At 39.7% G+C, this 26,270-nt stretch overlaps 1 protein-coding gene across 1 annotated transcript in view; it reads left to right on the top strand.

Moving 5' to 3' along the window:
* The window catches only part of LOC126272402 (nuclear pore membrane glycoprotein 210-like), a 242,236-nt gene that overhangs the window by 171,398 nt on the left and 44,568 nt on the right, over nucleotides 1-26,270 (top strand). The window contains exons 11-12 of the mRNA XM_049975230.1: nucleotides 13,284-13,513; nucleotides 24,182-24,349. Coding sequence (XP_049831187.1) covers nucleotides 13,284-13,513; nucleotides 24,182-24,349 — 398 coding nt within the window. The remainder of the gene's footprint in view (nucleotides 1-13,283; nucleotides 13,514-24,181; nucleotides 24,350-26,270) is intronic.

Genomic DNA, 26,270 nt, shown 5'->3' with positions numbered 1-26,270 from the left:
GTGGTTATGAAATTGCAATGGTGTAGCCAATGTATTTATATGAGTGATTGCTTTGTGTATTTTGCTAGTTTATGCTCGTTCTATAAAGAATTTTCTTAAATTGTCTACCTGTCCATAATGTAGGTTTTTTATGTCGATAAATCGCCTTCCTCCTTCCTTTCTGCTTAATGTGAATCTTTCTGTTACTGAATGTATGTGATGTATTCTATATTTGTGGCATTGTGATCGTGTAGGTGTATTGAGTGCTTCTAGGTCTGTGTTACTCCATTTCACTACTCCAAATGAGTAGGTCAATGTTGGTATAGCATAAGTAGTTATGGCTTTTGTCTTGTTTCTTGCTGTCAATTCTGTTTTCAGTATTTTTGTTAGTCTTTTCCGTATAATTTTCTTTTAGTTCTTCTTTAATATTTATGTTATCTATTCCTATTTTTTGTCTATATCCTAGATATTTATAGGCATCTGTTTTTTCCATCGCTTCTATGCAGTCGCTGTGGTTATCCAATATGTAATCTTCTTGTTTAGTGTGTTTTCCCTTGACTATGCTATTTTTCTTACATTTGTCTGTTCCAAAAGCCATATTTATATCATTGCTGAATACTTGTGTTATCTTTAGTAATTGGCTGAGTTGTTGATTTGTTGCTGCCAGTAGTTTTAGATCATCGATGTATACAAATGTGTGATTTTTTTGTTGGTATGTTCCAGTAATATTGTATCCATAATTTGTATTATTTAGCATATTGGATAGTGGGTTCAGAGCAAGGCAGAACCAGAAAGGACGTAATGAGTCTCCTTGGTATATTCCACACTTAAACTGTATTGGCTGTAATGTGATATTATTTGAACTTGTTTGGATATTGAGTGTGGTTTTCCAATTTTTCATTAGTATGTTTAGGAACTGTATCAATTTAGGATCTACTTTGTATATTTCCAATATTTGTAGTAACCATGAGTGGGCTACACTATCAAAAGCTTTTTGGTAATCAATGTATGTGTAGTGTAGTGACCTTTGTTTAGTTTTAGCTTGATATGTCACCTCTGCATCTATTATCAGTTGCTCTTTACATCCCCGTGCTCTTTTGCAACAGCCTTTTTATTCTTAATTTATAACTTTGTTCTGTGTTGTATGTATTATTAAATTCTGTGTAATTACTGAAGTTAATATTTTGTATATTGTTGGTAAACATGTTATGGGGCGATATTTAGCTGGGTTTGCTTTGTCTGCTTGATTTTTAGGTTTCAGATAAGTTATTCCGTGTGTGAGTGTATCAGGGAATGTGTATGGGTCTGCAATGTTACTGTTAAATAATTTAGTTAGATGTGAATGTGTTGAGGTGACTTCTTTAGCCAGAAATTTGCTATTTTATCTTTCACAGGGGCTTTCCAATTGTGCGTAGAATTAATTGCTCGGGTGACTTCATGTTCCAAAATTATCACTTCAGGCATTTGTGGTATCATCTTGTATGTACTGCGAAAGCAAAGAGAGCTTCACTCCCAAGTTTAACCGCAGCCAAAAGCTCTCAGACAAACAGAAGCTAAACGATGTCAAAGTTAGTGTAAGGAGGGCTATGCGTAAAGCGTTCATTGAATTCGAAAGTAAAATTCTATGTACCGACTTGGCAGAAAATCCTAAGAAGTTCTGGTCTTACGTTAAATCAGTAAGTGGCTCGAAACAGCATATCCAGACACTCCGGGATGATGATGGCATTGAAACAAAGGATGACATGCGTAAAGCTGAAATACTAAACACCTTTTTCCAAAGCTGTTTCACAGAGGAAGACGGCACTGCAGTTCTTTCTCTAAATCCTCGCACAAACGAAAAAATGGCTGACATTGAAATAAGTGTCGAAGGAATAGAAAAGCAACTGGAATCACTTAACAGACGAAAGTCCACTGGACCTGACGGGATACCATTTCGATTCTACACAGAGTACGCGAAAGAACTTGCCCCCCTTCTAATAGCCGTGTACCGCAAGTCTCTAGAGGAACGGAAGGTTCCAAATGATTGGAAAAGAGCACAGGTAGTCCCAGTCTTCAAGAAGGGTCGTCGAGCAGATGCGCAAAACTATAGGCTTATATCTCTGACGTTGATCTGTTGTAGAATTTTAGAACATGTTTTTTGCTCGAGTATCATGTCATTTTTGGAAACCTAGAATCTACTGTGTAGGAATCAACATGGATTCCGGAAACAGCGATCGTGTGAGACCCAACACACTTTTTTTGTTCATGAGACTCAGAAAATATTAGATACAGGCTCCCAGGTAGATGCTATTTTTCTTGACTTCCGGAAGGTGTTCGATACAGTTCCACACTGTCGCCTGATAAACAAAGTAAGAGCCTACGGAATATCAGACCAGCTGTGTGGCTGGATTGAAGAGTTTTTAGCAAACAGAACATAGCATGTTGTTATCAATGGAGAGACATCTACAGACGTTAAAGTAACCTCTGGAGTGCGACAGGGGAGTGTTATGGGACCATTGCTTTTCACAATATATATAAATGACGTAGTAGATAGTGTCGGAAGTTCCATGCAGCTTTTTGCGGATGATGCTGTAGTATACAGAGAAGTTGCAGCATTAGAAAATTGTAGCGAAATGCAGGAAGATCTGCAGCGGATAGGCACTGGGTGCAGGGAGTGGCAACTGACCCTTAACATAGACAAATTTAATGTATTGCGAATACATAGAAAGAAGTATCCTTTATTGTATGATTATATGATAGTGGAACAAACACTGGTAGCAGTTACTTCTGTAAAATATCTTGGAGTATGCGTGCGGAACGATTTGAAGTGGAATTATCATATAAAATTAATTGTTGGTAAGGCGGGTACCAGGTTGAGATTCATTGGGAGAGTCCTTAGAAAATGTAGTCCATCAATAAAGGTGGTGACTTACAAAACACTCGTTCGACCTATACTTGAGTATTGCTCATCAGTGTGGGATCCGTACCAGATTGGGTTGACGAAGGAGATAGAGAATATCCAAAGAAGAGCGGCGCGTTTCGTCACAGGGTTTTTTGGTAACCGTGATAGTGTTATGGAGATGTTTAACAAACTCAAGTGGCAAACTGTGCAAGAGAGGCGCTCTGCATCGCGGTGTAGCTTGCTCGCCAGGTTTGGAGAGGGTGCGTTTCTGGATGAGGTATCGAATATATTGCTTCCCCCTACTTATACCTCCCAAGGAGATCACAAATGTAAAATTAGAGAGATTAGAGTGCACATGGAGGCTTTCAGACAGACTGGAACAGGAAAGGGAGGTAATGACAGTGGCACGTAAAGTGCCCTCCACCACACACTGTTGGGTGGCTTGCGGAGTATAAATGTAGACGTAGATGTGTCTGTTTCTGCTTGTATCCACCGTGCATGCCTGTTATGTTGTACCGGTTTTGACCATATGTTGCTCCAGAAGTGTTGCTTGTCTGTTATGTTTGGTGGATTGTCTATTTTATTGTATGTGTTACCTATTGTCTGGTAAAATTTCTTTTGGTTTGTGTTGAATGTTTGGTTTTGTTTCCTTCAACACTCCTGGAAATTGAAATAAGAACACCGTGAATTCATTGTCCCAGGAAGGGGAAACTTTATTGACACATTCCTGGGGTCAGATACATCACATGATCACACTGACAGAACCACAGGCACATAGACACAGGCAACAGAGCATGCACAATGTCGGCACTAGTACAGTGTATATCCACCTTTCGCAGCAATGCAGGCTGCTATTCTCCCATGGAGACGATTGTAGAGATGCTGGATGTAGTCCTGTGGAACGGCTTGCCATGCCATTTCCACCTGGCGCCTCAGTTGGACCAGCGTTCGTGCTGGACGTGCAGACCATGTGAGACGACGCTTCATCCAGTCCCAAACATGCTCAATGGGGGACAGATCCGGAGATCTTGCTGGACAGGGTAGTTGACTTACACCTTCTAGAGCACGTTGGGTGGCACGGGATACATGCGGACGTGCATTGTCCTGTTGGAACAGCAAGTTCCCTTGCCGGTCTAGGAATGGTAGAACGATGGGTTCGATGACGGTTTGGATGTACCGTGCACTATTCATTGTCCCCTCGACGATCACCAGAGGTGTACGGCCAGTGTAGGAGGTCGCTCCCCACACCATGATGCCGGGTGTTGGCCCTGTGTGCCTCGGTCGTATGCAGTCCTGATTGTGGGGCTCACCTGCATGGGGCCAAACACGCATACGACCATCATTGGCACCAAGGCAGAAGCGACTCTCATCGCTGAAGATGACACGTCTCCATTCGTCCCTTCATTCACGCCTGTCGCGACACCACTGGAGGCGGGCTGCACGATGTTGGGGCGTGAGCGGAAGACGGCCTAACAGTGTGCGGGACCGTAGCCCAGCTTCATGGAGACGGTTGCGAATGGTCCTCGCCGATACCCCAGGAGCAACAGTGTCCCTAATTTGCTGGGAAGTGGCGGTGTGGTCCCCTACGGCGCTGCGTAGGATCCTATGGTCTTGGCGTGCATCCGTGCATCGCTGCGGTCCGGTCCCAGGTCGACGGGCACGTGCACCTTCCGCCGACCACTGGCGACAACATCGATGTACTGTGGAGACCTCATGCCCCACGTGTTGAGCAATTCGGCGGTACGTCCACCTGGCCTCCCGCATGCCCACTATACGCCCTCGCTCAAAGTCCGTCAACTGCACATATGGTTCACGTCCACGCTGTCGCGGCATGCTACCAGTGTTAAAGACTGCGATGGAGCTCCGTATGCCACAGCAAACTGGCTGACACTGACGGCGGCGGTGCAGAAATGCTGCGCAGCTAGCGCCATTCGACGGCCAACACCGCGGTTCCTGGTGTGTCCGCCGTTCCGTGCGTGTGATCATTGCTTGTACAGCCCTCTCGCAGTGTCCGGAGCAAGTATGGTGGGTCTGACACACCGGTGTCAATGTGTTCTTTTTTCCATTTCCAGGAGTGTATTTTCACTTTTTTTGTATCTCCTAAGTCGTTTGGCCAATGCTTGTAATTTCTGCTTCTTTTCATCTAATTGCTCATCACTTCTTGTTGTGAGATTTTACTTAACCCTTTTCGTTTTTTGTCTGATATTTCGTTTCTTATAAATTGGGTTAGCTGTCCGATGTCTTTTCTCAGTTTTTCTATTCTGATCTGTAGCCTGTGTTGCCATGCTGGTTTTGTGAGTTTCTTCTGTGTGTTGGTTGGTTCTGATCTCTGCCTAGTGTATATATTTAGTGTAGTGAGTGCTCCTATATAAATCAGTAGTTGAAACTCTTCCATAGTTGTATTTTCATTTATTTCGTTGTGTATGATTGTGTTGATAGTTGTTGTTGTTGTTTCGACTTGTGGGTTATTTGGTGGTCTATGCAAGAATGGTCTAATGTCTGTATTTGTGTCTTTGTATTCTATATATGTCAGCTGAAATTTTTCTTCTATATCTAACATGTGTGCCACTTCGTGTTCTATTTGTGCTTGTTCTGGTGGCTGCCTTAAGGTTTCGTTTTCCTCTGATTGTTTAATTGATGAGTGTTGTTCTTTGTTTGTTTCCTCTGGGATGTTTGAGTCCATTACTGTATTTTCTTCTTATTCTGAATATTATTACTATTACTATTATTATTATTATTGATCCAATTTTGATGAAAACATAGCCTATACATAGCCTTGTTGAAGGTAACAGTGAAATCTCCATAAAAATCTGACTAGTAACTTTGGTGACCAGCATGTTTTGACAGACAATGTTTTAGCAAAGCGTTAAATCATGATATCTTCTTTTTCCATGATCTGATTTTGATCAACGAAAGCCTGTACAGAGCCCCAAACTATGCTCAAATTACCTACGAAAACCCCAGGAAAAGTCATCTACTAGCTTTGGGTATGGGCATGTTCTAAGACATGCAGGCAGACATGACAGTTTTACACATTTATTACTAGTAAAGATAATTTATGCACATGTGCAGTTCTCAACACAATTCTGTTCGAGTCTTGATGAGCTCTGATACCGTCAATTGTATATAGCTTGCACCAGTGATAACATGACACACAGTGACAACAGCAGCAGCAGCAGTACAAGTAACACTCCTTTAGCGATATGTTTGTCCCTGTCTTATTATAACAATTTTGCCTATAGTCATTTTTAAATTTCTGTGATTGGTGCATATAATCACGACATATTGTTTTAGATATATGTTGTAACACTTACTTTTATCTGCTTGAAAAGCCAAGATGTTTCTGGCTCTATCAAAGAGAGAGAGAGAGAGAGAGAGAGAGAGAGAGAGAGAGAGAGAGAGAGAGAGAGAGAGAGAGAGAGAGCGTGTCTGAATGGTTATGTGGTAGCCACGTGGCAGTGTTTGAGGCTATGGAATCCCTCAGAAGTAAGTAGGGTTTGCATCCTCTCAGTACCACGTGATTTTTTTTAACAGTGTTGCAAGCATAACAAAAATATAGCCAGCGTGTGGCATATGTAATGACACACTGTTCCGCAGATGGGCATATGACAGAAAGTCATTGACTGCCAGGACGTCTCAGCAGACGTCGGCCATGAGAGAGTGACCTGGCTCTTGTTCTATACAGTGGTTTCAGTGCTCGTGAAGTGACAGCCAGGTGCAGCATTCAGCCTTGCTTTGGCCAGAAGTGGAGAAGATGGTGTGTGAGAGAGGGGTAATAAGCCGGCTTCGGGAGTTGGGCTTAGTAAAAGTGACGCTTCAGGTAGACAACTTGTTAATTTACACGAGTATAGAACATCAGTTTTTAAACACTGTCCGATTCAAGAATGAGACCAGTTTCCCTGATGTTTGCAAACCTTTCATATCTACTCCCAGGATGCTGCTCATAAAGAGGTCTTCTGTGATTATCACAAACTTAATATGCTTACTTTCGCTGAAGTGAATGTAGACCATAACTGGCACCACATCATCTTTTCAGATGAGTTTATAAAGTGATGGAGGATAGTCTTGTGCTGGAGGTAATGTCATCAGATGGGGCAGGGATAGTTCATCAAATTAATGGTCATTTCACTGCCTATTAGAATGTGTACATCATAAAATGTGCTGCAGTGACGAGTGTGAGGAAGCGTTATCTCAATGGAGTGATCCATTTCTGTTAGGACCACTCACCGTTTCACAGGAATTGAATCGTGCAGCAATAGCTTCCCCAATATGCTTTGCCGACCTGATCAGCTGGCCTGTTTTAGTGACAAACTTGAATCCCATTGAAAATTTGTGTGTCAAAACGAAGTATTAGCACCTGACACCTGACCAACTATTGGACCTAATGTTAGATACATTGGAGAGTCTTGCGGGTGATGAGACATATTTTCTGAGGCTAACCGCCTTGATGCATCATTGAATGAGGCTGATAATTCATTCCAAGGGTGGATGGATCTCATACTAGCCTCATCCCTGATGTGAAACTTTTCTTGGCTCACATGACTCCACTTAATGCTACATCACTTGATATGAATGAATGTTTATTAACTGGAAATTATGTGAAATCAATATACTTTAATTTATATTTATTATGTGCTTCTTGAAACTTAATACTTGTAAATTTGGGTAAAGCACAAACAAGTCGCTTTTATTTGATATAGAAATGATGTCCTAATATGAGACAGTGAGATCAAATACTTAATATACCCAATTATAAGAACAGGTAGATCCTGAAATAATAATGTTCTCTTCCTTACTGCCTCTTCCAACATTTTCTACATTTATTGTGCAAGAGAGTTGCAGTCAGGGAAACAAAAGCTCTTTTTCAAGTTAACATTCTTCGGGAGTGTAAGCATAACAGCCCATATACTGTGCCCATTTATCTATGTTAGTCTTCATAGAAATGGACTGATGGTTTTAAAATTGTTGGGCTCTAAAAAGCATTGTCATCAGAGACCTTTCACAAGATCATGCTACTGGTGAATGAGTAGTTACTCTTCGTAAAAGGAACGGCAAAGGCCATATAACTACAGCTACAGTAAAGAAAAATTTCATATTTAATCTCCAGTAGATATATCTGTACTGTTGTCACACATTAAATGACTTAATAAAACTGTAGTAGGCAGTACGATGGGTGGTCGATAGCAGAACTTACAGGAGCAGCCAGCCAATCAAAAACACTTTAAAACCTCAATCCAGTTAAATTCGGCAGGATTCCTGACGCCACACAAAATATCAACTTACTTTTTTTGCTATTGTCATTACATAAATTGAGGGTCTGTTCCTAGTTATTCCAAAAGTGTTTCTCCTGTAAGAATACAAAACAAAAGATGTTAAAACCTGGTGTACTTTGAGGTGGATGCCAAAACACTGCTGTCCAGTAGGACTTCATGCCACAAGCGTAAGCTTGCATCATTGGGTAGTGTCTGATATGATTCAAGTGAAGACCACTTTGTCCTTTTGGGGAATTCTAAAGGATGTGTGCCATGGACAAATGGTTGGAGTCACTGAGTGCAGTTTGTTGTTGACCACTTCTGTCCACTTCCTTTCCCACTCAGCCAACACACTACTTGTCACCTGTGACACAATGCCATGTATGGGGACATGAAGCTGAATTGTGGTATTTTCCTTGCAAGAAAAAGGACCACTGCAAAATAAGCATTCAATGTCATCGTCTTCAGTTACGCATCTGAAGCATTGTTATCAGTTAAATTTGTACAAGACTCTGAATGCTTGGAATATTTTGATTCTGTGCGTCTCTTATTTTCTTTTCCAGGAACAAAACTCTTGCTTCTGCTTGTTTTATTTCCATTGCACCTTTCTTCTTTTTGAAAAATCCAGGATGGAATGCAACAATATTATGAGAAGGAAAGTTGCTACTCACTATATAGCAGAGAGGCTGAGTCGCAGATAGGCACAACAAAAAGGCTCTTGCAGTTATACACACATACGTCTGTCTGTCTATTGTTGTTGAAGGCTTTAATGGCCGAAAGCTATAACTGTGAGAGCCTTTTTGTTGTGCCCATCTGCGATTCAGCATCTCTGCTATATGGTGAGTAGCAAATTTCCTTCTCATAATAGTGTTTCATCTATTTGAATTGTTTTGAACACTACCTGTATGAAGTTGATGTCAGTTGCTTAACATATTTAGAATGTTACTTTATATAGATAATTTTTACTTTTTGGAACGTCTGACTACAACTGAATGATATATATACATATTTTGTGATTGCTGTCTACATCCTATACTTTCATATATAATGTTTAATTGGTATTAATTTCCAGTGTTGTGCATAAGTAAGTATTGCTGGTATGATGATATGTTGTCGCTATTACCCAACATTGGCATTAATGGTTCAAAAGTGTTGCCACAGTTTGTTAGTTACATGTTATATTGCTCAATCTCATGGTAACCATTATGTGGAACATGTCAAGTGCATAAGAAATGCACAGCTGAATCAAGTTTTTTTTAAGCTTAATTTTTTAATTACCTACCCTATTCCCTTAAATGGCACAAAATGCATATATATTATAATACCTATGGATTTATTTAATCCTACTCAAGAATTCAGCAGTGGTGTAGAAGAAGTTGTCAAGGAGAGATGATTTCTGTTTTCTTTTGAAGCACTTACTGCTTTCTGTCAGACATTTTATTTCATCTGGTAGTTTATTGGGAAGTTTTACAACAGCATATTTCACCCCTATCTGTGCCAAATATTGATTAAGTAGAGGATAGTGTAAATCTTTCTTTCTTCTTGTATTATAACCATGAATGTCATTGTTGTTTTTAAACTGGTCCATGTTGTTGAGAACAAATTTCATTTTTGAATAAATGTACTGTGAGGCCTACAAGATGTGTTGTTGTGAGCCACACACATCATTCTGACCAGCTTCTTTTGAGCAGTGAATCCATTTTCCTAAGTGTTGAGTTACCTCAAAATATTATTCTGTATGACATCAGAGAGTGAAAGTATGTAAAGTATATTAGCTTACTAATTTCTATATCCTCAAAAGGGGCAATTGTTATGATTGCAAAAGGTGGTGAACCTAGTCACTTTAGGAGATCCAAAATATGAATTTTCCAGTTTTAAGATTCTCATCTATATGTACACCCAAAAACTTAGTCTGCTCTACCCTGGCTACTGACTTCTGTTGATGTGTTATTTTTATTGAAAGAACTCTACTCGTTGCAGTAGAAAATTGGATGTACTGCGTTTTTTCAAAGTTCAGATCAAGCCCATTTGCAGAAAACCAATCAGTAACTTTTCCAAAGACATTATTTGTATTGTTTCGTATTGGATTTTACTGGATTAAGAATGATGGTTGTATTGTGAGCAAGCAGTGTCAGTTTAGCTTCTTGTTTCAGATAGAAGGGAGGTCATTCACATATATCAGGAACAGAAAGGGACCCATGATCGAACCCTGTAATGTAATTCACCCTAGTTAGATGAAGTGGCAAACTTGCTTAAATCATTTAAACCATATAAAGAAACTTTTTTCTTCCTGTTCCATGGATATGATTAAGCCACTCATATGCTGCTCCATTTATACCACAGAATTGTAATTTCAGTAATGTAATGTCATGGTTCACACAATGAAAGCTTTGCATAAGTCACAGAAAATTCCTATTGGTGACATTTTATTTTTATAGACTCTCTTATGTGGTGAGCGAAATTATATATTGCTGTCTCAGTGGAATAGAAATTTTGAAATCCAAACTCTGATTTACTTAGTATCCCGTTACTGTTGAGATGGCTAACTACTCTTGAGTACATGTGAGGTGGCTATACACACTGAACATGCCTGATATGGGTCTTAGCCATTTCCCTTGCATGTACTCTGTACACACAATTTTTTCTGTATTGTGCCTATGTTTTGTTTCTAAATCATATTGCATGTAATTAAAAAACTGACAGGTCACCATTCACCAGCATTTGTACGATGGGATCATTTTAAAAGATCAGGTAGAAATCACATTTTTTGTGTTGTTTTCATCATGGAAATTACCTTATCATATTATAATACCATTTTATGCAGTCTATATTGTTCCTAAATGTGTAAATGAACAAAACAGCTGAGTGTATAGCCTTTTTTATTTTATAATAAAAAGTCCAAAAGTTAAGAAATGGCTGATGTGAAGCCGTCAGAAATTTGCCCTATAAGAGTCAGACTAATCATGAGTAAATACGACAGAAGTGTGTGTAAAAATGGACCAGTAGAAAGAAAGTGTTTGAAGAACATGCTACTTTTATGTATCAGATCTATTTTCTAACTAGTCATCCATGTACAGTTGACTGAAAATTTGAAACTCAAGGGACCAGGAAAAAAGTTCAAATTAGCAAGACTCAAAATAATATAAGTTCATATAATCGAGAGGGATGGAGGAAAAAATTTAAATAAACAAAAGTTTGAAAGTAAATTCTGGTACACACACAGGTACATTCATTTTTATTTTAAGAAATGTGGAAAGTAATACATATAGTATATGAAGAACATATCAATCAGTATGTTACCCATTATTTTGAAAAATAATCAGTGATTTTCTTTTGAGAGAGCATTGCCATGTGAATTTTCAATGGTGATGAGAGCTAAGATAAATAGATCACTTGTTTCCATTCTGATCACATAGGAGTGTAAGGTATGGACAGATGTCCTTACCTTGCTTAGTGTGATTGGAGTTGGCTGTTTTCTGCACAATCTATGGAATCCTTATCCCGACAGGCCAACAATTCACCATCTTTTACTTCATCATCATGGACACATATGTCAACATCAACTAAATGAAATCCTCAAAGGTTAACTCACTGTGGGCTGTGTAGAAGTTCACACCCTGATTCTGGTGAGTGAATTTGTTAATTCTTGCGGCAGGACGGACATTTCTCCAGGCCTTATTGATCATGGTTATAGTGGTCAAATCTATTAAATTTGGCTTCTCACCCTTTTCAATAATATCCAGTACAAGTGAAGCAATTTCTCCGCAGCAAAGTGTTTTCAGATTTTATTTTATGCACTGGTCCAGTAGTTGCAATCACGATGTCATGTTTGGTCGGGGGGAATCAATTTCTATGTGCTCTAAGGATGGTGGCTTGTCAGGTATGGTGCAGTTGTGCAAAAACAGTAAACTTTTGTATTTCTCCTTTTCCATATCACTATTAACCAGGATCAGCCATTCATTTAACAGTTTTGTTGATTCAAGAGATAAGTTGTGGGAAGTAGCATTATTCCTTTGAAACAGTTTAGTTTCACAGGTTTCCCTACTACAAGTGGTCTTAACTTCCAATACATATCCAAGTTACAGGTTACGAGAACAATTAATTGTATCCTTGCTCAGTTTTCCACCCTGACACTTTTTTCTTTGAATGGATGAGATTAGGGAGACATTTATAAAAAAAGGAGAGTTTTGTTTGTGTTGAATATGTTGAATGGATCGTAGGCATTCAGAAGTTTTCAGCTCATAAATCTATCAATACAATGGAAACTGTTGACAGTGGCACTCTCTCCACAGATTTTTATTTAGCATTATGGCGTGACATTTTTTTAAAATGTGAGAACCGCCATTAGTTGCTGCAAACCCTTCAACGCTGAGATACTGAGAAAAGGACTTGTCCTTTTCCTTCAGCATGACACCACCCATGGGAATTTTTTGTCACCTACACTGATTTATCCACTTGAGCAAACATTTCTTAAGACAGGGAAATTCACCCTATCATGATCTTTTTCTTCTTGTGCCTGAGATTCGTCCAGTAACACAACCTTTATTTTTTTTTTTTTTTTTTAAATCATTGATAAGGTAGATGGTAAACAGCGAACTATTTTGTGACATCTGTTTTCGAAATTCCACTTCCCACAGCTTCAATATGAAGCTAATTTTATTAATTGATAGGCACTCATGACATTTCCCAGTTTCAAGAGAAATTGATTGACAGCAACACAATAAGAAAGCAGACTGCAGACTGAATGCTATCTAGGTTGGAGAATCAAACGACAGGGATCTGAGCCTGTCCTGGGAATCACAGGAGTAATGGGACATCAGTGGGAATCAGAGAAGTAAGGGACTTAAAATTATAGTGTGTATGGGATTCCTGATTTCAAATTATGAAGTATTGGCAAGATGCTCTCACTGATGCAATTTCCAGTTATTGGAGGGATCAAATCACATTGATCTCTTTCTTTCTTTTTTTCTCCCTTCAAATTATTGAGTGTCAAATTATCAAGAGTCAGCTGTACTTGTAGAGAGTGAGTGAGTGAGTGGTGGTGCTGGGGTGTGTGTGTGTGTGTGTGTGTGTGTGTGTGTGTGTGTGTGTGTGTGAGAGAGAGAGAGAGAGAGAGAGAGAGCACTGATTCACCCTATTGTTTTCTTATTTTGATTCTTCTCTCTCTCCAGGTGAATATTCTTGTGAGATCCTTGCTGCCGACGATCCACCTCCGAGTTTAAGCACATTTGAAGGAGATGTTATTTTAACAGTTGAAAGTGGTGGAGTTATGTCTGAACCAATGACAATACCATTCATGCCTGCCATTTATGTGAGCACACCTGAAATTTACTTGTCAGATGCAGAGATGGCTGGAACATTAATTATTAATGGAATACCTGAAGTTCTTAAGCAAGTAAAGGTATGTTCATCAATAAGGAAACTCTTTTTAGTACTTATCCCTTGTGTAATGGACATTTACTATTCGTGTAAGGGTTCTTTGAACACTTCTATTTGTGGTGGTGTGGATGGGAAACTATTTGTGTTTGTGTGGATGGGAAAATAGTGACAGATAAACATAACTCTCTGAAGTGGGTAAGACACCCCTAGAACCCATGTGAGTGAGATGAAACTTTGAAGGGAATGACATAAAAAAATAACAGAAAATTAATGTATTAGTATAATAGATTTTGAGGTTGCTGGACCAACTGGCTTCTTATCAGATCACCAATTTAATTAAAAAATCTTATTCCAGTAGAGCTGCACAGCACTGTAAATTGTAGGAAGGCCACTGCAAGAGGCAGGGACTCCAGTAATATGACAGCTACAGTGTTGATGAGAATTTGGACAGAAATATAAATATGAGAATTCTGAAACATTATGTAGAGAGTTTGTTTAGAAGATAATTTTTGAGTTGATATTCAGTACACCAACATCACCTCTGCAAATTAATACCTATAACTGTGCATACGAGCGCTCCTCTCATGATGGAAAATGAAATGGTTCAGCATATCACAGGACTGTGATTTTGTCAGACCTTGAACTAACATCTGAGTGCAGGATCGGTGAGATACAATATCAGCCTCTTTGATCGAGGTCATATTGTAGGCTGTGGTGTTCTTCATATTTTTAGGTCGATGATGATGAAGTCCCATACTTCGAGGAGTGTAGGGGACGATGCGGGAGACCCGCACCGCTGTACTATTCAAGGTCCTAGTGGATGTGGTTTGCCATTGCCTTCTTCTGACCGTAATGGGGATGATAATGATGATGAAGACGACACAACACCCAGTCATCTCGAGGCAGGAAAAATCCCTGACCCCGCCGGGAATCTAACCCGGGACCTCGTGTGCGGAATGAGAACACTACCGCAAGACCACTGTTATGTTATAGGATTGTATATCATAACATTATCTGACTTAATTCTGGGTGGAAACTCCACAAATATGAATATTATATTTCTTTCTTGCAGCAATGGTATAAAATAACACACAGTAATATTATTTATCTTTTTTAAAATTATATTCTTGTCTTAGGTAAGCAGGTTTGTTTAGAATTAATTACAGAAGTCGGTGATGATAAAACTGGGGATTTGTTTGACTCCCCTTGATAGATCATCGGTGCACTAACAAAGGAAGCAGCTACTTGGGTAGCAGAGTACTTGTGGAGTGCACATGAGGTTTTTTAGGCTAGGCAGTAGTTTGAGGTGCTCCGATGAACACTTGACCAGTTGATATGCAGCAGGGGAAGTCAAACGGCATTCAGAATAAAGACACTTGAACTGTCACAATTTTATCAGTGAACTGGCAAAGTAATCATTATAAAGTTCCCAAATTTACTGCCTTCTAGGAAATTTCTTTTGTTCAGATTATTCTTGGGACCAAGAGCTGGGGGAAACCCGAAGTGGAAAGCTCTGAGATATTTAGCAAGTCATGGAGTGTATATCGAAAGGACAGATTAGAGGCCATAGGAGGGGGAGAGTTCATTTGCAGTTGATAAAAATGTTCTCTCTAGTGAGGTCGAAGTTGAGTGTGACAGTGAAGTCATCTGGTCTCGTATAACAGGTGTAGATGGAACCAAGTTAATTGTTGCACATTTTTACTGGCGACCCGATTCTGCTGTGACAGCTCTAGAGTCATTCAAAGAAAGTCTACTGTCAAGAGCACATAAATGCCCAGATCATGAGATACCAGTTGGAGGCGACTTTAAGCTGCTGAGTATAGATTGGGATGTCTATGGATTCATTGCGGGGGATGCAGGCGGACAGTTGTGCCAAATACTTTTAAACACGTTTTCTGATAATTGTACTGAGCAGTTAGCGTGGCAGCCCACATGCAGTGGAAATATTTTAGATGTTGTAACTACAAATAGGCTGGACCTTATCGACAATGTCAGTATAGAATCAGGAATTAACGATCAGGATGCCATTATAGCAAATATGAATGTGAAAGTTAATAAATCAGTCAAGAAGGCTAGGAGTATGTTTCTGCTAGATAGAGCAAATAAGTAATTATTAGCATCTTACTTAGACAGTGAATTAGCATCACTTAGTTCCATTGAGATGGACGTAGAGGAATTATGGGCAAAGTTTAAGCGGACTGCAAATAGTGGTCTGGAGAGTTAAATGCCTAGTGAGTGGATAAAAGATGGAAGAGACCCAACGTGGTATAATAATGAAATATGTCATATGTTGAGGTAGAAGCAGAGACTGTTGCACTCTCAATTCAAAAGTGAATGCATAAGTGACGACATGCGAAGGTTAGTAGAGATTCATGCGCCTGTTAAAAGATCTTTGTGCGAAGCATACAACAACTACCACGTCACACCTTAGCAAATAATCTGGGAGAGAACCCAAGAAAATTCTGGTCTTACATAAAATCGTTGTGTGGGCTAAGGCTTCCATTCAGATTCTTGTTGACCAGTCAGGGGTGTCAGTTGAAGATAGCAAAATGAACGCCACAGTTTTAAATTTCACGTTTAAGAAATTGTTCATGCAGGAGAATCGTACAAACATAATGTCATTTGACTACCTGACTGACTCTCATGTGGATGACACAGTATTAAGTGTACCTGGCGTAAAGAAACAGCTAAAAGATTTGAAAGCAAATAAATTACCAGTTCCAGATGGAATCCCAGTTTGATTTTACAAAGAGTACTCTGTGGCATTGGACCCTTACCTAGCTTGCATTTATCATGAATCTCTCACACAGCAGAAAACCCCAAGTGAATGGAAAAAAGCGCAGGTGACTCCAGCATATAAGAAGGGTAAAAGAATGGACCCACAAAACTAAGTTCAGTTTGCTGCAGAATCCTTGAACATATCCCGAGTTCAAATATAATAAAATTTCTTGAAACTGAGAAATTTGTGTCCACGAATCAGCATGGTTTTAGAAAGCATCGCTCATGCATAACTCAGCTTGCTCTTTTCTCACATAATGTACTGTATACTAAGAACTATGGATGAAGGACAACAGGCAGATTTCATATTTCTAGATTACCAGGTAGCATTTGACACAGCACTCCATTGCAGGCTTTTAATGAAGGTATGAGCGTATGGCATAAGTTCACAGATATGTGAGTGGCTCGAAGACTTCGTAAATAATAGAACCCAGTATGTTCATCAGAGACGGGTATCGTCAGGAGTGCCCCAGGGAAGTGTGATAAGGACCGCTGTTGTTCTGTATGCACATAAATGATTTGGTGGACAGGGTGGGCAGCAAGCTGCAGTTGTTTGCTGATGATGCTGTGATGTATGGTAGGGTATCGAAGTTGAGTGACTGTAGGAACATACAAGGCAACATAGACAAAATTTCCAGGAATAGCAGCTGGTTCTAAATGTGAAAAATGTAGGTTGATGCAGGTTAGTAGGAAGATCAAACTCATGATGTTTGGATACATTATTACTAATGTCCTGATTGATCAGTCAAGTTGTTTAAATATCTGGATGTAACTTTGTGAAGCAATATGAAGTGCAATAGTTTACTGGGAGAATTTTAGGAAAGAACAGTTCACGTGTAATGGAGACTGCCTGTAGGACACTGTGTGACATATTCTTGAGTACTGCTTGGGATACATACCACATCGGATTGAAGGAAGACGTCGAACTAGTTCAGAGGTGGGCTGCTAGATTTGTTACAGATAGGTTCAAACGACACATAAGTGTTATGGAGATGCTTTGGGAACTCATGGGATGGTGACATTCTTTGACGAACACTATTGAGAAAATTTAGAGAACTGGCATTTGAAGATGACTGCTTAACTATTCCACTGCTGCCAACATACATTGTGCGTAAGTACCATGAAGATAAGATAAGAGATATTAGGACTCATATGGAAACATATACATATTCGTTTTTCCCTCGCTCTGTTTGGCAAGTAGTGGTACTAGTGGTACAGTACACTCTCCAGTGCACAACATACTATGGCTTGCAGATTATTTATGTAGATATAGATCCCACTTGCAAAGAGGGCATATTTCAGATAGGTGGTGTGTGTGTGTGTGTGTGTGTGTGGTGTTATGTGAGGGTATCCTTACATGAGTTTCATTTGGTTATCTGATACATGTAATCTATCATTGGTAAACAGAAAAAGAACATACTGCCAAATGCTATTCAACAATTGGTTCACTTACAATACCCCATAGGTGCCCCATTCATTCAGCAAGGCAAAGCTGTACTCACATTGCCCCTGAGTTATATGTCAAAATGATTGAGGAACACAGCTTGAATATCAGATTGGCAGTAGACCCACTCTGCCCCCCCCCCCCCTCCCCTACCCTCCATCCATGGTTATCCTTGACCTAAACTGATCAGTCTCAGTGATGTGGGAGAAGCAATTGTGCATGTGCATGCAATTATGTTGAACCATTGTGAAAGATAGAAGTTTGGTTTGGATATTCTGATACTAAGGAGGGGGTGGGGATATACCAACCTCATCACTAAAAGTAAGTCATTTGATAGGGCGACCATTTGTCTAGGAATGTAGTCGGCTCAATGTTCAGAGAGAAACATAAAATTCAGGAAGTTAATGTTACCTGTGTCCTCCAGTACACGCATAAAATGGTGTTTATCTTGTAATATGAAAAGTTTACTGCTCACGATATAGAGGAGATGTTGAGTCAAGAGACTGATACAGGAACAACAGAAAGACTGCCATACATGTTTAACTTTCAGCCAAAAGGCCTTTTTCTAACACACACACACACACACACACACACACACACACACACACACACAAAAGCACAACTCACAGATGTGACCATTGTCTCTGGCCACTGAGGCCTGACTGTGAGCAACTGCACTTGGTGGGAGATGCAAACTGGGTGTTGGGGGTAAAGAAGTGGCTGGGGTGAGGAGGCGGAGGAGGGGGAGGGGTAGCAGGGTAGGAGTGGTGGAAGGTAAATTGCTACTTGTGGGAGCACAGACGCGGTGGGGGCAGGATAGGGTAGGGCAGCTAAGTGCAGTCAAGGGTCTGAGGCGGGATGGTGGAGGATGGTGGGAGAGAGGGGAGGGGGGATCAGAGAAGCAGAGTACAGAAAGAAAAAGACTAGTCGGTACGTTGGTGGATTAGAAAGTGTGTAGTGTTGGAATGAGAGCAGTGAAGGGGAGAGGGAGTGAAAGAAATGTGTCTTGGATTTTGCATTGTTTGTTTATCTTGTAAGTAATAATAACTACTGCTTGTTTTTAGTAACCAAATTTTCTTTTTCTTTTTAATCAAACTTGTTTCATCTGTTTTGGAGATCTTCAATAGTCTGCAAGGCAAGTGTGTCTTATAATTAACTTCTTAACTATAAATGTTTTGTTTTTGAGTCACTCGGATTTAGATATTGCAGCATTACACATATAAAACAAAATGACTGGGAAGAAAATATTTTCAGGAAATGTCTTGACTATTTCTTTTGTTTCATATTTTGGAGCCTTAACAAATTTTATGGAATGTGTACTGGTGTAATAAGATCCACCAGAGTTGTTGGTTGTTATACTTTTTACCTGCTATATTTATTAGCAGTTTTGAGTGGTGCCTCATTGGTAAGTGATATTTTGTAAGAACTTAAAATATGAAAAAAGCAGCTATGGTGGATCTTATTACAACAGTATGCATTTCATAGAAAATATTTTTGATTATGCAAAGAATTACTACCATACTCATTTCTATTGTAGACATTGAAGCTTTCATTGCCACATTTCAATTACTTAATCCCCCTGCTGCCAGAATTTTTTTCTCTCAGTAAGTTCCACTGGGATCATATAGATGCCAAGTAATTTACAGTGGATATATTGCCAGTATTGTAAAGAAGTAACATGAAAACAAGCATTACAGTTGATCAGTGTAATAGTAATGATTTGTATTTTTGTAAATATTACGTTAAAGAAATTTAGATTGGCATCATATTGACTCAGTGCAAAAACCCTTGAATAAATTTTGAAAAGCTTAGAAAACAAGGGAGATATGATTTTTCCAGGTTTAATTTGCTGATGACTCTAGAAGAGGTAATCGAGGAGTGTAACTCAGGTTTCATGCAAGTACTCCACTTAAAATAACATCTCGGTCCAAGTTACACATGTCAGGCAATTTAAAGAGAGAGAGAGAGAGAGAGAGAGAGAGAGAGAGAGAGAGAGAGAGGAGAAGAAGAAAGAAAGAAAAGTGTAACCGAAATACTTATCTGAAAACTGAATACATACTGATGATAAAACTGTGTCAGGATGGACACTATAAAGTTATTGCCATTGCTGTTTGTGTACATTACAACAATTACAAAGTTACATTATGCTTTAAAACAGTTAGCATGTCGAAATAACACAGTTTTTACGTAAATGTTATGTGGAATGTACATCAGTAACAATGTCTTAATTATTTCTGTTAATTACTTTACAAATACAGTGTAACTTTTATTCCTTACATAAATCTTGTTGTGTCTTTATAGAGGCTTGCGTCATAGATGCTACCACTCTTCTGATTATAAATTCCACAAATAATATATTGGTCTTTTGTTTACATTACATTTGACACATTTTTAGTTTGTAGTGCAATATCTCTATAAATTAGAATTTGTTTAATTGAGCACATTTAATCTTAAGTCTACATTGTGTGTTTGCATCACATTCTCTGACAAGTTTGGAATCATACTATTCACTAAATATTGTCCTATTTTGCTACATTACACAGTGAAGGTTGAGGTCAGGGGGAGGGAGGGGGGCATGGCAACAAAGGGTATGTCATAGGGAGAATTCCCACATGTGTAATTCAGAAAAGCTGGTGGTGTTAATAAAAATACAGAAGGTGCAGACACTGAAGCAATCATTGAAGTGAAGCACATCATGTTCAGCAACAAGATGTCTCTTGAAGACAGTTTGCAGAAGCCATTCATATGGACAGACAGCTTATTGTCATGCCTCAATAGAAACTGGCACAGTGGTTGCAGCCTAGTTTGCAGAGCACGATTGCTTTCACGGGTAGCCTAACTTTTGGTGTCATAGGAGATGGTTGTGACAGAACTTGAGTAAATGGTAGAGGGATGATGTATTGGATAGGTCTTGCTTCTAGGTCTGTTGCAGGCATGTGAAACATGAGACTGGGAGGGGGGGGGGGGGGGACATTGGGACTAGGTGTGGAGTAGGGATAGACAAGGTTGTTGTGTAGGTTGGTGGAATACACATGTAGGAGAGTTGGGGAGGATATTGGGAAGGATATTCCTCATTTCGTGGCATGGTGAGCGGAAGTCGAAACCCTGGTGGAGAGTGTGGTTCAGTTTCGCCAGTCCTGAGTAGTACTGAGTCACAAGGAGTGCTGCTTTGTGGGCTGGACTGTGTGTGTGTGTGTGTGTGTGTGTGTGTGTGTGTGTGTGTGTGTGTGTGTGTGTGTGTGTGTGAGGGAGAGTAAGTGACTTGGAGAGACAAAGCATGGGAGATCTTTCTGGACAAGGTCAGCAGGGTCCATTTATTATGTGAATGCCCCAGTGAGACCCTTTGGCATATTTGAAGAGGGACTATGCATCACTACAGATGTGATGTTCTTGGTTGGGTAAGCTGTATGAAAGGGATTTCTTGGTTTGGGATGGGTGGCAGCTGTCAAAGTGGAGGATGTCGATAAGTATGATGTTGGTGGAGGTACTTTGAGCCATGTTCAGCAACAAGGTGGTCACGCTGCCTCTTGACCAGAGTTTGCAGTAGCTGTTTGTGTGGACAGACAGCTTTTTGTCATGCCCTATTAGAAAGTGGCACAGTGGTTGCACCCTAATTTACAGAGGTCAACACTGAGGAATGTTGCTTACTGGTTTGAGGAGAGCCAGGTGAAATGAATAGGGATGAAAGTGTTGGGATTCTCTAGGTGTGTTCCCTCATCCTTAGCCCAGATCGTGAAGATGTTGCCATTGAATCTCAACCACATGGTTTGGAATTCATGATCGTTAGCAGGGATTTCTCTAGGTGACTCATGAATAGGTTGTCATAAGATGGTGCCTTTTGCTGTACCATGGATTTGTTTGTAGGTGATGCCTTCAAAGGGGAAGTAATTGTGGATTAGGATATAGTTGGTCTTGGTAATGAGGAAGGAGACAATAGGTTTGGAGTCAATCGGGTGTTGGGAAAGGTAATGTTCAGTAGCAACAAGGCCACCATAAGCATTGGGAATATTAACATATGACGGGAGAGCTCTGGATGGTAAGGCACATGAAATGTGAAGAATCTGTGTAGAAAATGGTTAGCAAATTTTCTACAGGAGGGTAAGTTACGGTGTTAGTTGTGACCTACCTTCTGTGTAAAAGACATCACCCGTTCCTTCCTGGTCCTCAAACCAACAAGCCTCTTAACTCGATATTGACCTCCACCTCAAGAATGGCATCTGTACCTCTGTCCACATCAGACCTACCGGCCACCAAGAATATCTTTACTTCAACAGCTGCCATCCATTCCATACTAGGAAGTCCCTTCCATACAGCCTAGCAGCCAGAGATCGTCACATCTATAGTGACTGGCAATCACTTTCCAAAAATGCCAAGGGCTCTACTGAGGCATTCACAGACCAAAATTGTCCTGCCAGTGTTAATGGTCAATCCTCCCCACTATCATCCTCACCCATCACTCAGAGGTATTCCATCAACCACAGAGTCCACACAATATCCTCATCCTTCCTTACAAACTCCTAATCCCACTCCCTTGCCTTGTGGCTGATATCCCTGTAATAGACCTAAATGCAAGACCTATTCTCCCACTGTTGCCTACTCCAGTCCTGTCGCAAGCATCTCCTACCCCAGCAAAGACAGAGCTACTTGTGAATGCAGCCATGTGATCTACAAACTAAGCTACAACCACTATGCCGCTTTTTACATGGACATGGCATTCAACAAGCTGTCTTTCTGCATGAATGGCTTCTGCAAACTGTAACCAAGAGAAAGCTGGACAACTCTGTTGCTAAACTGCTGCCCAATATGATGTGCTTCACTTCAATGATTGGTTCACAGCTGGTTCCATCTACCAATACCAGCTATTCTGAAATGCGCAGGTGAGACCTGTCTCTACAACATATGCTTCGTTCCTGGAAATACCCTCCCTCCCCCTCGCCACCTCAATCTCCACTAGTCCCTGTCCTCCATCTGCATGTCCCCTTCCCTCCTCCCATTCCACCACAACACATGCTTTCTATCTCACCAACACACCTCCAAGTCCCCCCATCCCTCCCCCCTACCCTCCCAAACCACAACCACCTGACTCTGCACATAGCAGCCTATCCTGTCCCTTCTTGTCCCTGCACGCTCCCACAGTCAGCACCCTCCATACCTCATGCCTCCTCTTTAGCCCCACCACCCACTGTAGAAGACTACTGTCAACATCAGAAACAGTCACAATCTGTAGTCAAATCCCAGCATCTGGAGTCAGGGGCCATGTGTATGTGGGTTCTGCTTGTGCGAATGTGTGTGTTTTCTATTTCAGGAGAAGGACTTTTTTTTGTTTGAAAGCTTAAACATTTAGCAGTCATTTTCATAGTGCCTGTCTGCAACTCAATGTTTCCTCTGTGTGCTGGATAGCAATATATCCTTATCATATTGCAGTCATTCCTGTCCATCAGACAAACAGCAATGTATTATCAAATGAACAAAAAAGGCTGTAATGTTAATAGGATGCTCAAAAGCCTATAGACAATCAAAATCTGTAACAACAGTGCTCAGTGATGGAAGCTCTCCATTGAAGATTAAAGTACAAAAAGAGTTCAGTGCAAATATTATCACCTTCTCCTAGATGTAAATCCAGTACAAAGTGCTTTTATGATTGCCTTGAGTCTTGTAATCAGCTATTGTTGTTTCTTCTTCCTTGTCTTACTCTTGTTAACCAAGAAAGGGAAAATGAAGAAACATCAGTGCTCAGATGAATAATTTTGAAGCAAACTGGAAACTCCTGCCAGCTTATTTGCTGTATTTTAACATCACAGTGGGCTTGGTAGCCTGCGAAGGGCTGAATCATACCCATAGTGATGTCTTTATCCATCTAGTAATTAAATGGAGAAGGAAATTAAGGTGCTAAAGAAACAGGTATCTCAATTGTGCCATATGTAATGGAGAGACTACAGTAATTTCTCTTCAGAGCATGTCATTTGTGAGAATTTTTGAATGTATTAAATAAATGAAAGAAGACCCCTTGTGAAATAATGTGAGAGTCTGTATGTAGATTTTTTGACAGTTTGTTCACACCATGGTGATTCTATATTGGCATTTTCGAGTTTTTCAACAAAATGTAAATTTTTTTCTAACTTTCAGGCAGCAGAAGTGACTGTTATTCTCAAAGAGTCAGTTTTCAGTTCTAATAGTAGACTGGTATCTAATCTGTGTCAGTAATGGTTGGCTATTGTCAACTACTTCTGCTCGAGGGCAAGGGAGAGAGGGTGAGGGGGATGGCAGTAGTTCTCACCTAAAGGTACTAATGGGAACATCAACAGGCAGAAAATGTCTGTAGTAATTCATCATTGTTATAATTTAACAAAGGAATTCATTGTTAATGCTACTGTTAACAGTTAAAAATAAACAGTTACTATTTAAGAAACATACATCTTTTGTTGGAATTTATATTAAGTCATTGTCTTATCTGCTTATTCTTTTCAGGTGGAGTCAGAAAACACACTTCTTACTGTGGTAAAACAGGATTCTGCTGTCCGCCTATCATCATCATCTTACAGGATAATTTTGAGTGACGAGTTCTGGAAACTTGGAGAATTAAGCTTAAAAATGAATGTCAGTGTTATTTCTGATCTTACCTATCAGAATTTGCAGGTAATGGTCCCCTTTTTGTGCCAAATTCTGTGAATTTGTTATTTTACATTCTGTATTAGTTTTAATTGCACTCTGATACAGTACGATTTTATTGGGATTAGACAAAAAAATTAAATATTAAAAAAAATTAACTTTGAGGAAATATTCTAAGCAGATGCTGCCAAATAAGTGTCAGGATTGTATTCGAAGCAGATGCTGGGGAACTGGCATCCATTCAGCTTTGTTCTGAAAGTTTTGTAAAAATGTCCTTGTATTATGGTTTTTGAAAATCATTTTCAATTTTGTGGTCTTGACTGTTCTTGTATTGTCATTTTGTTTGTCTAATCACTGATTAACGTTCTTTTGTAGTTGCCACAAACATGTCTTGCATTTTCTGAATTGTTTTTATTCCATATTTTGAATTCTTTGTGTTGAGATTTTACTGCTTGATCACAGTCTACAGTCCAACAAGGAATTTGGTTTAGAGCAGTTAAGTTGTTATAAATTTTACTTTTAAGACACTGGTTATCCAGTCAGTCATTTTTTTTTCTTTTTAGAGAAGAATAGGCTTCTTTGCGATTAATTTTCATTTCCAACCTGAGGCTGACTGGCACTTGAAAATGGACGATTGCTTGAAACCATTTGTGATATAAAGAAACAGAAAATTTAGAATCCTTCCAGTTTTTGGATTCCAAGTGTGTGAAGGAATTATATTAATTTGTGCCATTAATATTGTTCATCTGATACAGACTAAGTCAACTCCTGCTCACAGATGTCAAGTTATTAGTTTTGTAGAAATTCTGTATTTAGAGTGTCTAATTTCTTCTTTTAAATGATTTAAGAGTAAATGTCACAATTCAACGAATAGTAGAGTTGCTGAAAAACACACAAACAAGACAGAGAACTTTGTTAGCTTTGGGACCTGTATGACTACATCAACACTGTGCTAAAACTGCCATTCACTATCTTGACTAAGGTTGAGGTTTTGTGTCTGATGGAGTGGGTGAAGGGCAAAAGGAGGTGGGAAGTGGGAGGGAAGTTTGGGGATGGGTGGCTGAGAGTGGGATGGAGGCCAGCAGATGCACAGGATAGAGGTGCAGGAGGGAGAGGTAACAGGTGTGTGGAATAGGAATGCAACACAAGCATAGGTGGGTTTGTGTGGCTCATGATGACAGCGATATTGAGAAGTGGGTTGGAAGAGGGTAGCAACTCTGCCCTTGGGCATTACATCCAGTTATGATCCAAATGAAAGGAGCTTTTGAATGTTTCTGTGCAGCTGCATCAGATAGGAGGAAAGAGTGGCAACACTGTACAACTGTACATCAGTTTGGCATGGTAAAAGAGAATAAAAAAGGAACTATATTGGTGTGTGTGCTTTTTCATGTCGTTTTATTTTTTATATATCAGCTAGTTGTAAGGAACAGAAACAAATTAAGAATAGTAAGAAGTTAAGTCTCAGTTAAACTTTTACATCTACATCTACATGATTACTCTGCAATTCACATTTGAGGGTTAATTGAAGCACAATCATACTATCTCTCTACCATTCCACTCCCGAACAGCACGCGGGAAAAACGAACATCTAAACCTTTCTGTTCGAGCTCTGATTTCTATTATTTTATTTTGATGATCATTCCTACCTATGTAGGTTGGGCTCAATAAAATATTTTCGCATTCGGAAGAGAAAGTTGGTGACTGAAATTTAGTAAATAGATCTCGCCGTGACGAAAAACGTCTTTGCTTTAATGACTTTCATCCCAACTCACGTATCATGTCTGCCACACTCTCTCCCCTATTTTGTGATAATACAAAACGAGCTGCCCTTTTTTGCACCCTTTCGATGTCCTCCGTCAATCCCACCAGGTAAGGATCCCTCACCGCACAGCAATATTCTAACAGAGGACGAACGAGCGTAGTGTAAGCTGTCTCTTTAGTGGACTTG

This window comes from Schistocerca gregaria, chromosome 5 (assembly GCF_023897955.1).
Source record: "Schistocerca gregaria isolate iqSchGreg1 chromosome 5, iqSchGreg1.2, whole genome shotgun sequence".
NCBI classification, from domain to species: Eukaryota; Metazoa; Arthropoda; class Insecta; order Orthoptera; family Acrididae; genus Schistocerca; species Schistocerca gregaria.
Note: the sequence above shows the minus strand (reverse complement) of the source record. Positions and strands in the feature narration are given on the sequence as shown.